Here is a 15,789-nt window from a genome sequence, read left to right as displayed (position 1 = left end):
CCGCCCCACTGGCCAATGAGTCCATGATTTGACTTTTACTTGCTTAGGCATTAGTTCTCGCAGTGCAGAATGTTGAGAGATATGGCTGTATTTTCACCAAAATCATTGCAATAGTGAGGCAAACTTGTCAAGAACAAAATTGAACATGGCGACTGACAAAACAAAGGTATTCCTTGGCTGCCCTCATCGAAGCTATGGAACGTATAAACTCAGAAGAGATTTGATCAAGCTACTCCTCCCCAAAAACTCTCCCTGTATGAACGAGGAAAATGCTTGGGCTATTACTGGTAGCATTGCGGACTGGATACAAGAAGTCAACTTCGCCTTTGCGGAGTCGAGATTGACAATATGGGCCAACTTGATCAGTGTATTTTCGTGCCATGAAGATCCTACTATGAGGGTAAGACTCGAACCCCTTTATAACAAGTCGATGTGCGAAACTTCGATGGGACCCGATAATAACTCCAAACACCAGGTGTTCGACGAATATGTAACAACTATGTCGCTTCCTTCCGAGGCCCCCACACCTACCAAATTATCACATATCGATATGGCATTTGAGATGCCAAATATTTGCATTGAAAGTCTGTTGAAATCAGAGTCGTGGCCTGGGGGTCAGTTAATGGCAATGTTCCCCAAGCCTGAGTGATGTACTGATCAACATATGCAGAATATAATGGTGGATGGTACATTCTATCTCTCGCCTCGCAGGCGCCTCCGCAATTTCCACTAGAGTCGCCGGTAAAATGTTCCGGACAAGTTGAAAAGATCACTAGCCAACAAATGTTCCAGGACTGGCAAAGAGGTAACGGGTTGGAGCGCCTCGCGCTTCCTCTTAGTTCTGGCAAGATCGCCGCTCAAGCTGCAGAATGCCTATTCCATTATGTGAGCAAGAGGGGGAAATCAAGTTCGCAGAGCTCAGTTTGCCTTTACTTTGAGTTTTCGTCTTCTGACGTTCGGCGGAATTCAATCAAATCTATGCTCTATACCGTTTTGGCACAGATTACTTCCCGGCGTTACGAAGGTGCTGCTCGGGAAAATATAACCAGCGCCTGTCGAAAGATATTCCGCAATTTTGAACAATATAAATGGTGGAACCGAGACGATTTATTTGCATTCTTCATGGAAATGATGCTGAATCTAGGAGCCTCAGATACAGGTGTTATTATTATGTTAGGGGGCCTGGAAGAAGGCATAACCTCTTGCGACTGGTTCTTGACGAACTTGAATAAGCTGGCTGAGGAGTGCGAGCTCAATCTCAAGCTTTTGGTCACAACTTTGAAGGATGCGCAGCCCGGAGAAATGGCACTCTGGCCACAACTTTGCGTCAATGCTGAGGAGAAGCCCAAGATCGAAACAAGCAGCCTTGACGCCGTGGTAGCAGCTGAAAATGATACCTTTGCTAGAAACGAAGACAACGGCAAAGAATCGGCTCAAACATGCCTCACGGAGGATATAGAGACCATGTTCAAACCGGCGGCTGTTGAAGATCTTGACGTCGAATTCGAGCTGTTAAGGCTCGCGCGCGCGGGCTCCAGAGCCGAAAGTGATTACATCGATCTCTCTCATCTCTTGCGAGAATGCAAAGAGGACAAAGACCTGCGCATGATGGTTGTGGATTGGTATCAAGCCCGAAGTTCGAGTTCATCCATCGATCGGTTAGTTGCGCAGATTCCATCATCATCTGCCGTGACACCCGAAAGCGTATTCAAAGCCATTCTGTCATTTTTACCTGTGCCGATGGACCGGTTTCTAAGCAACATTTTGAATCTGTTAATCTATTCCTTCCGACCACTTAGCGTGTCGGAGCTTAATGAACTGGCTGGATGGGGCGAGGAATCTCAGCCTGCAAAATGGGAGAGCTCTCCTAGCCTAAGATTACACCCCAGAATTCAGATACCTCTACGTGGCTTAGTGCAAATCAACAAAATTGAGGTTCAGTTGGCTCACCCCAGCCTTCGCAGGTATCTTTTATCGGATAAATCACCGTTTAAATCATCACAGGAGCAGGCTCATGAGGAGATTGCAAACATGTGCTTCGAATTCATGAGCACCCGGAGCAGAGAATCTATCAGAGCGTATCGTCGTTCACATAAAGCGGTTTTTGCGGTGGAATGGCGGAAGAGCTTTCTGAACTATGCCGTGCGATGGTGTCTCAGCCACGCTGAGCTCTCCGAGGCCGGAAAATTATACAGCACTCATCAATCAGAGAATTTCTGGAAGAATACCTGGGTAGTGGGTGCTTGGGCAAGTATGCGCTGGGCCCTCCAAAACCCTTTCACACGGGGTAGTATTGAAAGAGGCAGTCCCATGACAATCGTCGCAAGCCACGGTCTTTCTAGAGCATTACCTGAAGTCATTGGCATGAGATCACCAGAAGCATCCGACGAACACTTTCACCAAGAGGTCACACAGTCTCTAGAAGCTGCAGCCGGAAATGGTGAGTTGAACACGGTTCTCGAGTTGCTTAAACATTCAACTTCGTCGTTTCAGGCCTTGGATAACGTGATCCTCTCCGCAATCCAGTCAAGGAACACCCAAGTGGCGATTGAAGCGGTGAAATTTGGCCTTGAACGCCCTCAGAGAATTCAAGACGTCAATCTTCTCCTTCATCGAGCGTCTTCAGTGGGAGCGATAACGATTGTTCAAATGCTCCTTACATTGGCCACCGCTACAGGCTTGAAGAATGCTCTAGTTCCAGAACATTCAGCTCTACAATACGCTTGCATAAGGGGGAATCTCGAAGCGGTAAAGCTGCTTGTCGTCTGCTGTGACATCTCCTCCACACATACAGACAATGCCAGGCTGTTGGAACTCGCGTGTAAATATGGACAGGCTGAAATCGTCAGCTTCCTAACGAGCGATGAAGCCTCACAGAACGAGGTGACGAATCGTTACGACACAGCCGCCAAGCTTGCCATCGAATTTGGGAATTATCGTGCTCTAGACTTTCTCTTGAAGTCTCGAAAATTACATAATATCGAGGCAGACGTCGCAATGTCAATGGTAAATACAGTCATCGATACCGGACATGTCAAATGCTGGAATATCACGTGGAATTACATCCAAAACTCGGTCAACCCAAAATATGATATTTATGCTGAGGCCATGAAAAAAGCAATGAGATCTGGAGTCGGACCAGTGTATTGCGACATGTTGCAGAGTGATTCCGGGTTTTTCTTAGAGAGGTATTCGGGCTTTCTTACGGAGGCAATTACACAAGAATACCCATTACAAGCCATTGAAGCTATTGTTACACACGGCGGCGGGGAGTGCTTGCCAGCGAAAACTAATTTAGCACTCGGGAACGCCCTCAATCTCGCCATTTCACATGACCGAGAAGATGTCGTGCGCTTCTTAGTTCGCCTTCAAGTTCCTCTCAAAAATAAGGATCAATGCGGGCGGACACCACTACATCAGGCAGCTAGCTGCGGAAACGTCAGGATTGCCCGAATCTTGATCGAAGCAGGAGCAGATGTAGAAACGGAAGATGAACAGGGATGGCGGCCAGTTCATGCTGGTTGCGCCAACGCTGATGTCATTCGCCTATTGTTACAGAATGGAGCTGATGTAAACGCCAGGACACATAAAGGGAATACCCCGATCTTATTTGCGTCTTCGGCTAGCTGCGATGCCGTTCTTGAGGCGTTGCTAGAAGCGGGAGACAAGGTCGAACCAGATGTCAAACAAAAGGCTCTGAATCAGGCCATTATCAAAGATCAAGCCGCAGCCGTCCGTCGTCTCCTGGATGCTGGGGCAGATCCCCGCAAGCTTCCATCCAGAGGGACTGATCAGTTAATCAAGGCTGTCCAAAGGGGCAACGCCGCCATAGTGAGAATGCTTTTAGAGTATGGCATAAATCTGGAGGAAGCAAAAGACAGATGCGGTAATTCTGTTCTAAACTGCGCCACTGACTTTAAGACGAGGAGACCTGACGATTCAATCATCAAATCACTCGTTCGTAGAGGCTCAAACGTGAATAGTCCTGCAAAGGACGGTTACACGCCTCTTTGCAAAGCAGTATGGGACAACAACGTGGAAATTACTCTATTCCTGATCTCTAATGGCGCCATGGTCAACACTGACGGCGGGCCGTTTGGCGGACCGCTAATACTTGCCTGCGTCTTCGCTTCGTTCGAGATGGTCAAGTTGCTGTGTAAGCACGGAGCAGACACAAACATCATCCATCCAGGAATTTTTGGGAGTCCACTCCATGCAGCCCTGCAACGGAATCCAGGTGAGGAAAAGGATAGCATCATAAAATACTTACTCGAGGATGCCGAGAATAAAGCCGACCCAACTGTAAGCAGCATGTGGTGGGGAGGGCCCCTGAATTTAGCAGTTCTCAACCTCGAATTTGATGTCGCCAAGACATTACGAAAAAAGGGAGCAAAAGTCGACGCTTGAGGACATGATTGGCCGCAGAGCTATTCACTTTGCCCTATATCAAGGATAAGATGCAGTCGAGCTTCTTTGCAAGCCTGAGTTCGGTGCTGATCTGTTTGTGCCTGACAAAATGGGGAGAGGTCCTCTTCATCATGCATTTCTCTGTGGCGAACTCGATTTGGTTCAGTCCATACTAGAGAAAGCTAGGGAGAGAGGTGAAGATGTCGTCAACGCCCAGGACGCAGATCATTGGACACCTCTACTTTGGAGCATGCGAGAATGCCCCGGAGTGCTGAACGCACCGACTCAGAGGTTCGATATCCTAAAAACACTCCTGGAAAATGGCGCGGATTTATATGTGGAGGGCCTAGGACTTGATCAGAAGTGGGACGCTTTGAAACTTGCGAGGCACTATGGTCTGCCTGCTGAAATTGTCGAGTTCTTGGAGACAAGAGGCAGAGACGACAGCGGACCTAGAAGACAAAGGTGGGAGATTTGGTCCCGGAATGCCAAAAAGGCCAGAGTTTACAGCAAACTTGATTATTGTGACGCATGTCTGACTGTAAGTGTCTACTCCAAGTTAGGAAAGCTGGTTTGGGGCGGTAGTGGCTGGTAGTAATTAATACTGTCTGGCAGCTTCTAGTTGGTGTATACTACAGGTGCTATGAGTGCGAGGTATACCGCCTTTGTTTCAAATGTTATCGGTCCAAAAGTTTTATTCATCCTGAGCATCGGTTCTTCGGTGAAGGCAGCGAGTATTAGGATGGAGATTGACAATAACTAGAGTATTCAGATTATAGGTTTTATAATAGTAGAGTGTTTGCCAAGATGAATGATTTTACTTGGGTATTGAAAGACTGCTAGGTGGCGGATCGGTATGTGAACTTGAAGGAAGCACAAACATGCTGCTTGCAGGATGGCGATGTCTGAGTTTGCCGGAAAGGGTGCTAAGTTGCTAATATATGTATTAAAGTAAAAAATTATTAATATAGATAATTTTATTAAATAAAATAAAAAGTAGTTTATTAATAAGTTATTTTTCTCATAATTATTAATATATAAGCTAAGTTAATAAGTTTTATAATAATTTTTTAAAATATAATCTTTTTAATAATATTTAATAATTATAAAGCTTATACCTTATTTATTATAATTATATATAATAGCGTATATTATTTAAGCTTATAACCTATTAAAAGTATAAAGTATTATTTGTTATATTATATTAACCTTATCCCTTAACCTCCAAGTAAAGAGACCTTCCTACAGGCTACTATATATACATGCGCTAGAGTACCCGTTATCGTTATCTCCACGTTACTACTCGCCTATTCTAACAGATCCAGCACCCAATCAAAAGTTTCGCAGATGCGCTAGCCACAAAAAATCACGTCGTGTCCTCCATTGCCTCGCAGTTGCCTTTTGCCCTACAATTCTTTCCCCATTTCACCTCACCAAGTCCTTCTACAGACTTCAAATAGTGGAATAATTCTCAGTCAGTCCAGATTCTTTGTCTTTTGCGCATATTTCACGTCTTTTTCGGGCTCTCAGCCTCTCTCATTTGCCAAGTTATATACAAAATACCGGTCCTTAGCCTAGCTGCCCTCCCACCTCAACTCGAGGTTGTGACCCGTCCCCGTGGGCTTCTTCTAGGTTTAATATGATCGATTCAGACGATAGATTCTTCGCCACAAGCGGCGTCATTTACCCTGGAGGCCCAAGCACCTGGTACGTTATCGACCAGGACCAACGACGGCTCGTTTCAGTCACCATGGATGATGAGCTTGAATCAGCGGATCCTGCAATCGAACAGCTCATGAAGCATATTGACAGCCTCGCGCCGGACATCTACGCCATTCACGTCTCTCCTGACGGCAACTTGATATCGACATCCACAGATCCAAAGACTGACGAGACGCGGTGTGTCTACTATCCACCGCTCGATAGTGTGCAACGCCCAGAAGGAGTTCAAGTCATCTCAAGAGCAGACCTCAAAGAGATTGATAGACTTAGTCCAAATTTTGACCTTGTTTTATGTCCACACTCCTCTGAACTTACTAAAAAGGCAAGTGAGTCCAAGCCACTCTTCTCTCCAACATCTAACTCAAGTCTAGCTAATCTTCAAATACTACTTTCTCTTTTAACACCTGTTATTTGCCTAGCATGAAATGAGTTTATGGATGCGTCTGCCCAAGCACCCAAACATTGTTCCTTTCAATAGCATAGTCGTGGATGAACTCGAAGGGCGGTTCGTTGGTTTTACAACCGTCTACATCCCCGGGGGTACCCTGGGAGAGAACAATACACGCACATTTAAGCTTAAATGGCTTCACCGGCTTATTAACGTTATTGATGAGTTGAATCTGAATTTCGGCATTGCTCATCAGGATATCGCGCCGCGGAACCTCCTCATACATGAGGCAACAGATGCCTTGATGCTTTTTGATTTCAACTTTTCCGCGCGCATCGGAAGGACGGGATAATCAGAGGCGCGAAATGATATCGAGGGAACTTTATTCACCATGTACGAGATAATCACTCGCAACGATGATCTTCGTGCCATCAGACATGAGGATCAAGACGTGTCCTATTACGTTGACAGCTATGGAAGCAGATTAAATAGTGGAATTATCCTTTAAATTAAAGCTATCTAGGTACGAAAAACAGGCCCTTATTTATAGATATTAAGGTCGTTTAACAGGTTACCTAAAAAGTAATTAATTTAAGGGGTTCTATAATATTTAACTATTAAAGGTTTAGCTTTAATAGGGTGGTAGTATAAGCCTTCTTTTAAGGCTTTTTATATAATTAAAAAGCAGCTATTTAAGGTGTTTTAAGGCTTATTAGGGTCTCTAATAAATAATAGTTATTTTCTATTAAAAGGGGCCTTTAACGTTAATATACTCTTATAAATTAAATTAATAGTTAGCTATTAAAGCTATTAATAGCTATTAAAGTAAGCTAAATTAGTTAATTTAAGCTCTTTTAATAATACTAATAATATTAATAAGCTTTAATTACTTAATAAAGTGGTTAAATTATTAGCCTATTAGAATCTTTATTAATTTATTAGTTAAATTATTAGTGCTTTGAATAAATTTAATATTAAAGGTCTCTTATTAATAGGCTTATTAAATTTAATTATTATAAATATTAATATAATAAAGAGTAATTTTAAGCCTTAAAAGGTTATTATTAATAAGCCGAATCGTTTATAAATTATTATATTATATTATAGGCTTTAAATAATTTAATTAAAGGTTTAGCTATTAGAAAAGCTTAAATATTATAATAGTCTCTTTAATTATATGTATAAAAGCTAATAATTCAGCTTTAATAGACGATATTATAACTGTATTTTACTTACTAGCTATTTAACTAATAGGTCTATTAAATAATTAAATTATTAAGCCTTATAATAACTTTTAGGTCTATTAATCGTTTATAAAGGTAATATTAAAAGCTATTTAAAGCTTTAAGTTATTAGGACTTTCATTAAATTTAATTGCTAGGTATTACGTTAAATATAAGTATTTAATAACTTAATTAGTAACTTATTAGTGGATTTTTAATGGATTAAAGAGGAATTTAGCTAGCTTAACTATTAGTTTAATTATATTAGGTCTTTTAATAACTATAATATAATTAATAGAGCTAATTATCTGTTAGTATTAATGAATTTAATTAATAGTTATAATACCTAAATTAAGTTTTAATTAATTTCTAGGTATTAAACTTTCTTTAAAGCTATCTCTTTTAGGAATATTAAATTTTATAGCTAATTTTTTAATATAAAAATCCTAATATAGCTAAAGCTTATAAGTAGCCTTATCTTAAAGGACTTAAATACCTAAAAACTATTATAACTTATTAAGGTTTTTTATATTATAGGTTAATTTAAGCTTTTAAATTATCTAATTAATAGCTTTAAAAGCTATTTATTAGTATAAAAAAATAATATTATTAACGTAAAAAAAGACTATTAATATTAGGCTATTAAAGATATAAGAGTCTTTTAAATAAGATATTAAACCTAATAGCTTAAAGGTCTTATTAAGGGACTATTACTATAATAAGACTAATTTTCGTAGCTTATATAGAGCTTATAGTAGCCTTATTATTTAATTAAGCCTTTTAAAGCTTTTAGGAAATTTAACGTAAACTTCTTTATTAATTAAGCTATTTATAAAGGCATTTACTACGTTAAGCTACTTAACTTTAAGGTTAAATTTAATTATAATAGCTATTAGGGTTTAAAATAACCTTTTAGCTAAGATTATAATATAGGTTTTCTTATTATTTAATAGTTAAAGGTTATCTTATACGTATAAACGGGCCTTAAATTTATTAACGAACTTCGTATTTATTATATTTATATTTAAATACTTAAGTTAATAGTAATAGGTAATATAGCCGCTTTATTTAATTAGGTTAAATAAGTTAAAAGGTCTCTTAGCTAGTTAAGGTATTATATTTAGCTTAAGTAGCTTTTTTAAATTTAAGCTTATAAGGGTACTTTTATAGCTCTTTTTAATATTAAGGTTTAAAAGGTAAGCTTCTTTTATATAGCCTTTTAAGCCGTTTAATTAAAAAGCTATTATAAAAGCTATTAAGAGCTTTATTAGAAATTTATTATAACTATTAAGGCCTTTTATCTTAGTTAAAAGGCTCTAATTAAGCTAGCGTTAAAAGATCTTAATAAGGGCCGCTTATATTAGATTTAAAGTCTTTAAAAGTATTAAATTCAAATAATTAACTTTCTTTTTAATTAGCTTAAAGGCCTTAAGTATTAACTTTAATAATAGATTATATCTTATTAATATTACTATTATTATTAGACTTAATATAAGTTAAAATTTAAGCTATTATAGCTTTTATAATTAAATTTAATAAATTTAGCCTTAATAAAAGGTTTTTTTATTAAAGGTTATATCTTTAACTTATTTAACTTTTAATTTTAATAAAATCTATATATGGAAAGATATTAATAGAGTTATATTTAATAAGATAGCTAATTTTTACGTGAGCTATTATCTTAAAAGCTTATTTTTAAATGCCTTAAAGGGCTTTCTAGGTTAATAGATAGGCCCTATAGCTATACGCAACTAAATATATAATATTAGGCTTATTTAAATAACTTATATTACGATTATTTAATTAGAGCTACTATTAAAGCTATTAAAAGGGCGTCTTTTAGTTTATGCCTTATTATAGTAATAGATTATAAAGGTAAGTAATAGCTTTCTAAATCTTAGGCTATAATTTAGTAGAAAGGTTAGCTACTAGCTATATTATACAAGCTTTTAACCCTAGAATACCCTTAAACCTTTTAGTAGAGCCGTTTTAAGCGGGTGTATACGGTAATATAAGCTTATTAATAATACCTTTATAGTTAATCTAGGCCTCGTAGGCCGTCTAAAGGCTTCTATCGTTATCTCGATAGATTCGACAGATGCCTAGTTGATACTAGAGCATTAGAAGTAGTGTAGTTTTGTAGTTTTATAGTTTTTATAGTTTCGAATATAATAAATAATATTAAATCTAATAAAATACTTATAAGATTATAAGTTTTACGGATAAATAGTATGAATTTTATACTATAAGCTAACATAAAAAAGTGGGTCCTTATAAGCTCTTATAAGCCTAGAACTTCAAAAACTACAAAATGTAGTTTTTGTAGTGTAGTGTAGTGTAGTATGTTTTTAGAAAATTACATAATCTAGTTTTTAAGCTTATAATAAGCTAAAAGGACCCACTCTTTTATATAAGCTAATTGGTTATAATATTAGCTAATTTAGGTATTTATTATTATAATTCAAGTATTTTATTAGATTTATTATTAATTATTTAAGCTTTTTTAAAAAATGAAAATATAGTTTTCTTATTAATGCTCTGGAACTTAATACTACCTTTAAATTCAAGCCTTAAATAATTAAAGGGCTAATAATAGGGTATCTTAAGTGGTATTTTTAAGCTTAAAGACCGTTAAAAGGCCTAAGAATTCGTCTTTAACTACTAAAGCTATTAACTTATTAAAAGTTATTATTATAGCTAGGCTTAAATTAAAAGATATTAATGTAAATTCTTTAAAAGGGTCTTAGGCTTATTATTTAAGGGCTTTTACGAGAGATAACCCTTTTAGCCTTACCCTTAAAATAGGCTTTATAATTAATTTATATAAGGCCTTAAATCTTTAATTTAATAGTCTATTAGATTAAATATTTAGGAGCTATTTACGTTTAAGTAGCCTAGCTATTAGTATTAAAGGTTAAAAGAGACTATTTTTTAAGGTTAAGGTAGCGTTAAATTAAATTAAAAGCTTTTAATTTAATAAATTTTATTAAATTTAATAATAAGCTACTTAAAGTAATACCTTATATAAAAGATAACCTTATTATCCTTTAATATAACTCTTATAACTAGGTTTTAATTATAGCTCTTTTTTAGAAAGCTATTTAGTAAAGCTATATTTATATAAAAGGTTAAAATAAAGGCTACTTACTTTAGCTAAAAGAGCTCTATTTATATTTATAAAGAGACCTTTTTATAGCCTTTAATTTAAAGCTTTATATCGCTTATAAAGGCTTCTTAAGCTACTAAAGGACTTAATAATTAATAAATTAATTAAAGTTATTATAAATGTATGTATTTAACCTAAAATTTAAAATAAAAGAGTCTCTTAAAGGGTAAATATTCTTATAGATTAACTAGATAAATAACGCGGCTACTTACTTCACGTGATTTAACCTATGCTTTTATTAGTTATAGCCTTTTTTATTAATTTAAGCGTTTTTAGCGTTTTTAACGTTTTTAAGCCCTATTAGCTACCCTTATTTTTTAACCTTTTAAGCCCTCTAATATCTAGACCTTTATAAGCTTTATTATTTATTAATTTTTTAGGCTTTTAATGCTTATAAAAACCATTTATAAGCTTCTTTAATTAATACTTATAAAAAGTATTTATTAGCTTCTTTAATTTAATACTATTAAGGCTTAGATTACCCTAGCACTTATAAAAGGCCTTTATCTTATAAAGAACCTTATTAATAAGAGCTTTTATTTTAAAGAACACCTTATTATTATTATTAAGAGCCTTTAATTTAAAGAACACCTTATTATTATTATTAAAGTTAGCCTAAAAACGTAATACCTTTTATTTTTAGGTTTTTCTATTACTTTTAATTAATTTAATTAAAAGCTTATTAATAAGCTTAATTAACTTTTACCTTAATAAACGGGTTTAATAGCTTTTATTAAATTTAAGCTTTAATTTTAGTGTTAGGCTTTTATATTAGGTCTTTAAGAGGCTCATTTAAGTATAAATATTAATAATAATAGTATTTTTAATTATAAAGGTAATTTAAAGCTATCTTTAACCTTTTTTATTAATTATTTTTAAGTTAGCTTAATACTTATAATACATTTAAGGTCTTTAATAATAATAGGCTTTCTTAGAAGATAGAGAATAAAAAACCACTCTTACCTTTTATAGCCTTTTAATACTAGTAATATTATTTATATAAATTATTAATTTAAAAGCTAAATAAAACCTTATTTATTTAACCTTTCTTATTAAGGTTTAAGAGGTTTAAAATATAATTATTCTAGTAGCTTAAAAATATAAGGTTAATTAAAGCTATTATAGCTATAAAATCTTAGGTTAATTAAAGCTCTTTTATATTAAGTAAGTTAATTTAATAAGCTTTTACTAATACCTTTTATTAGCTTATAATTTAAGCTTTAATTTTCGTATAATTAGCGCTCTTTAATATTAATTTATATTTTAATAAAACCTCTCTTTTATATTCCTATAATATAAGTTATAGCTAAGCTTATAGTAGCTTTAATTACCTTAAAATACTATCTTTAATAGCTATTATATTATAATAACTACTAATAGTCTTTATAATAAATTATTAAGTAATTAAAAGAGCTTTTTAATACCTTTAATAGGCTTAAATATTAATTTAATAGTTATTTATAAGGAATTTAAGCCTCTTAAATTAAATTTTATTAAGGTTTATAATTATTATAGCCTTAAGGTTAATATTACTAGGTTAAGGTTTTTTTAAAGGAATAATAGCTACCTTATTAAGCTATTAAGAGTTAATTAAATACTAAATACTCTAATTAATAGCGTACTTTTTAACGATAAAAATCTATTAAAACTAGCTTCTTAAACCTATTAAGGTTACTAATAAAGAACCTTTAATATTAATAGTTAGGTTAATTAAGTCTTAAAAACCTTAAATATATTATAATTTAACGTTAAAATATCTTAAATTTAATAGTAAATTAAGCTTATAATTATTACGTTAATAGCTATAAAAGTAAATTAAATAATAAAATTATCCTTTAAATTAAAGCTATTTAAGTACGAAAAACAGGGCCCTTATTTATAAATATTAAGGTTATTTAATAGGTTACCTAAAAAGTAATTAATTTAAGAGGTTTTACGGTATTCAGCTATTAAAGGTTCGGCTTTAATAGGGTAGTAGCGTGAGCCTTCTTTTAAGGCTTTTCGTACAATCGGAAAGCAGCTATTTGAGGCGTTTTAGGGCTTATCGGGGTCCCCGATGAATAGCCGCCATTTTCCATTGAAAGGGGCCTTTGGCGTTGATATGTCCCTTATTGAACACAAGGAATGGGTGAAGCATCCAGATGTTCAGCTAGACCGCCCCGTCTCGGAATTTCGTCAGGTACTCGAGGAATGGTGTGAGAGGCGGCGAGCCGGGAAACAAATTACTTTCCACACAGAAGCCCCCAATTTCTTGGACTGGCCGCCGGTTCCCGATCCACCGCTTTCAGAAGTCGAAGTCCACTACGTAGGCAAGACAGTGAAAGAGACTCAAAAGTTGTATGATTGGAAAAGTAACGATTCGCAAAAACAGGGAAAGCCTGTACTAAACTGGCAGCGCCGTCCTCAAAGGTCGAAATCGGGGGAGGTTCAATAGCCTTATGCAAAGACTAGCCCCAAAATTGAATAGATCTGGACTGGTAGCTTGCCCGAGGTTTCATAGAAGCAGACCAAATATATTTTGATTGAAAGCTGATACCCAGTATGCATCGACTTCACTGGGTCTCATCACAAATCATGTAAAACTGATGGATTGGTCCGTTGTGAGCCTCGGAAAGTAAATTGTACCAAGGTAGCTACTCTGTAGCTCAGGCAGTTCCATACTCTGGAAATAAGCAGGGGTGGAGTTACATTTGTCATTTTATCAATATTATATAGGAAATAACTTGACCAATATTATAATTAACGAAACTGCGATAATCACGTACCTTCTGGCCCCCGTGAGTAGCCCTTCCGCAAGGCTCGACTCTCGTTGAGTCACAGTAGGTCACGTGACTGAACGAACCTCGAAAGAATCTCGTACCTAGAGCGATGTCCAAAGAGCATCAACCACTTCAGCCAACGTTTGAGCTACAAAAACTGAACTCACATTTGCAGGCCGGGCAACTTGACGTGCCCTCATTTCTTGTGGCCCACATGGTGTTATTCCTGCGTCGAATTCCTTACGACTCCTATAGAGTTTATGACGAAGAGAATCAAAGTTGATCCGCGTAGTTCATCTCTAGTCTCCAGTCTGCCGCGTCTGTCAACTGACGTGAGGCTCAGACGAACTGGAGCCAATGCCGTTGCCTAAGCGAACAATCAGTTTACTGCCTGCTGAAGGGCTTCTGCGGGAGTATTTGCTTGAATGCGCACAGCATTTTCCCGGCCTCGAAATCTGGATCACGGGTGGATGGGTTCGTGACCGACTGCTCGACATCCCCTCCTCGGACCTTGATGAGGCGCTGAATAACATCACGGGTAGGGACTTTGGCAAGTTCTTGGAGGCTTTTTCATCCAGACCAGATATCCAAGCCAAGTATCACCAGAAAGCGATCGAACTTGGCATACCTGATGCCAGGTTCAGCAGATTCCACATATTGGAGAGAAACGCCGACAAAGCCAAGAATCTCGAAACAGCAGGAGGCAAGCTATTTGGCTTAGATATCGATTTGGTAATTCTTCGGAAAGAGGTCTACGATGGCCACAGCCGAGCTCCCGAGATGCAATTCGGCACCCCAGAGGAAGATGCTTTCCGCCGGGACGCCACGGTCAATTCTCTTTTCTTTCATCTCGAGAGACAAGAGGTTGTTGATCTCACAGGGAAAGGGTTAGATGATCTAGAATCGAGGATCATGAGGACGCCTTTGGACCCACGCCAGACCTTCATGGATGACCCTTTGCGCACTCTCCGGCTTATTCGAGTTGGTAGCAAGCTCGGTTTTGCCATTGGACCCAAGGCATTGTGTTGCGCGACAGAATTGGCATTGAATTGCTCAAAATAATGAGAGGTTCAAATCCAGCGGTCGCATTTCAGCTTCTTTTCGAGACAGATCTTTATACTCCGGTTCTCATCCGTCTCGATTCGCCCCTGCTTCAGATGTACAGGCTTAATGTCCTGGTCTAGGGCAATCAAAGTCCTTGCCGTGGCCAAACACCTGGCCTCGGGCCTATTGGCTTCTCGAACACCTTTTAAAGGCCGGCAGCGATATCGGCAAGATGATTCAATGTGAGGCAAACGCGGATTTTCTCTGGACAATGACTGCCTATGCACCGTTTGCCGGACTACGTCAAATTATGCTCAAACAGGCGGTCGAGGAGGCAGCAATAGCCATCCGAGCCCCGGCCAAAGTATTCAAACTTCTTGAGAGTGCCCTCAAGAATTTCAATTCCATCCGCACCATCGTGGATACTATCGCGGGTCCGCCGGATAAGCCGCCTCCTCGAAGCCTCATTGGCATGGCAATTCGCTCCTGGGGCGTCCTTTGGATTGCCCAAGTCACGTACGTACTGCTTGCCCAGAGTGCGTATGCTCCACAAACGTCGTCTTCAACAGTGTCTTCCGTAAAGGAACCCCAGATAAAAGAGGAGTTGCTCGAAGGGCCACTATTGCGAGAGATTCTGCTTTTTGCCGACTTTGTATGGAAAAATGACTTGCAAGACGCCCACCTCTAACGGCCATTGTTAGACGGAAATGAGATTCAAGGTCTCTTTGGCCTACAGAAAGGGGGCAGGTTCCTCGAGACGGCACTTGATGGCCTTGTGGCGTGGCAGTTTGATCATGTCGATGGTGGTGTTGAAGCCGCCAAGGCGTGGCTTTGGAGGCAACAGGAGCAGCTGGGAATTCCTTGTGATGGTCAGGGGTGATGTCGGACTGGAGAAATAACAACCTCCTGCACTGACGGAGGTCTCTCCACTTTGTCTACTCCGTACGCCGGCGGGTGGGCAGGTCCTGCTTGGTCTACGTATTTGGGACATACATGGCATTGCGACCTCGAAGACATACGTGGCACGTGGCACGTGGCACGTGGCACGAGTGGACTTTTTTGCGATGACAACTCGGAGAT

The 15,789-nt window shown here is 37.6% G+C and overlaps 5 protein-coding genes across 5 annotated transcripts; all 5 read left to right on the top strand.

The window, feature by feature from the left end:
- Window positions 1-783: 783 nt before the first annotated feature.
- Window positions 784-4,407, top strand: J3458_021231 (uncharacterized protein; the record flags this gene model as incomplete). Its single annotated transcript, XM_007816750.2, has 1 exon — window positions 784-4,407. The coding sequence occupies one exon, from the start codon at window positions 784-786 to the stop codon at window positions 4,405-4,407; it is 3,624 nt and encodes a 1,207-aa protein (XP_007814941.2).
- A 109-nt stretch (window positions 4,408-4,516) lies between these two features.
- J3458_021230 (uncharacterized protein) lies at window positions 4,517-5,002 on the top strand (the record flags this gene model as incomplete). Its single annotated transcript, XM_066122491.1, has 1 exon — window positions 4,517-5,002. One exon carries the CDS (start codon window positions 4,517-4,519, stop codon window positions 5,000-5,002), a length of 486 nt encoding a protein of 161 aa, XP_065972501.1.
- A 1,552-nt stretch (window positions 5,003-6,554) lies between these two features.
- Window positions 6,555-6,869, top strand: J3458_021229 (uncharacterized protein; the record flags this gene model as incomplete). The annotated part of the gene is made up of 1 exon (XM_007816751.2): window positions 6,555-6,869. One exon carries the CDS (start codon window positions 6,555-6,557, stop codon window positions 6,867-6,869), a length of 315 nt encoding a protein of 104 aa, XP_007814942.2.
- A 7,153-nt stretch (window positions 6,870-14,022) lies between these two features.
- Window positions 14,023-14,727, top strand: CCA1_4 (CCA tRNA nucleotidyltransferase, mitochondrial; the record flags this gene model as incomplete). Its single annotated transcript, XM_007816752.2, has 1 exon — window positions 14,023-14,727. The coding sequence occupies one exon, from the start codon at window positions 14,023-14,025 to the stop codon at window positions 14,725-14,727; it is 705 nt and encodes a 234-aa protein (XP_007814943.2).
- A 214-nt stretch (window positions 14,728-14,941) lies between these two features.
- On the top strand, window positions 14,942-15,397 carry CCA1_3 (CCA tRNA nucleotidyltransferase, mitochondrial; the record flags this gene model as incomplete). The annotated part of the gene is made up of 1 exon (XM_066122490.1): window positions 14,942-15,397. The coding sequence occupies one exon, from the start codon at window positions 14,942-14,944 to the stop codon at window positions 15,395-15,397; it is 456 nt and encodes a 151-aa protein (XP_065972500.1).
- Between the last annotated feature and the right edge of the window lie 392 nt (window positions 15,398-15,789).

This window comes from Metarhizium acridum (assembly GCF_019434415.1).
Source record: "Metarhizium acridum strain ARSEF 324 chromosome Unknown scaffold_578, whole genome shotgun sequence".
In the NCBI taxonomy this organism is placed as follows: domain Eukaryota; kingdom Fungi; phylum Ascomycota; class Sordariomycetes; order Hypocreales; family Clavicipitaceae; genus Metarhizium; species Metarhizium acridum.
This window is presented reverse-complemented; position numbering and strand designations above follow the sequence as displayed.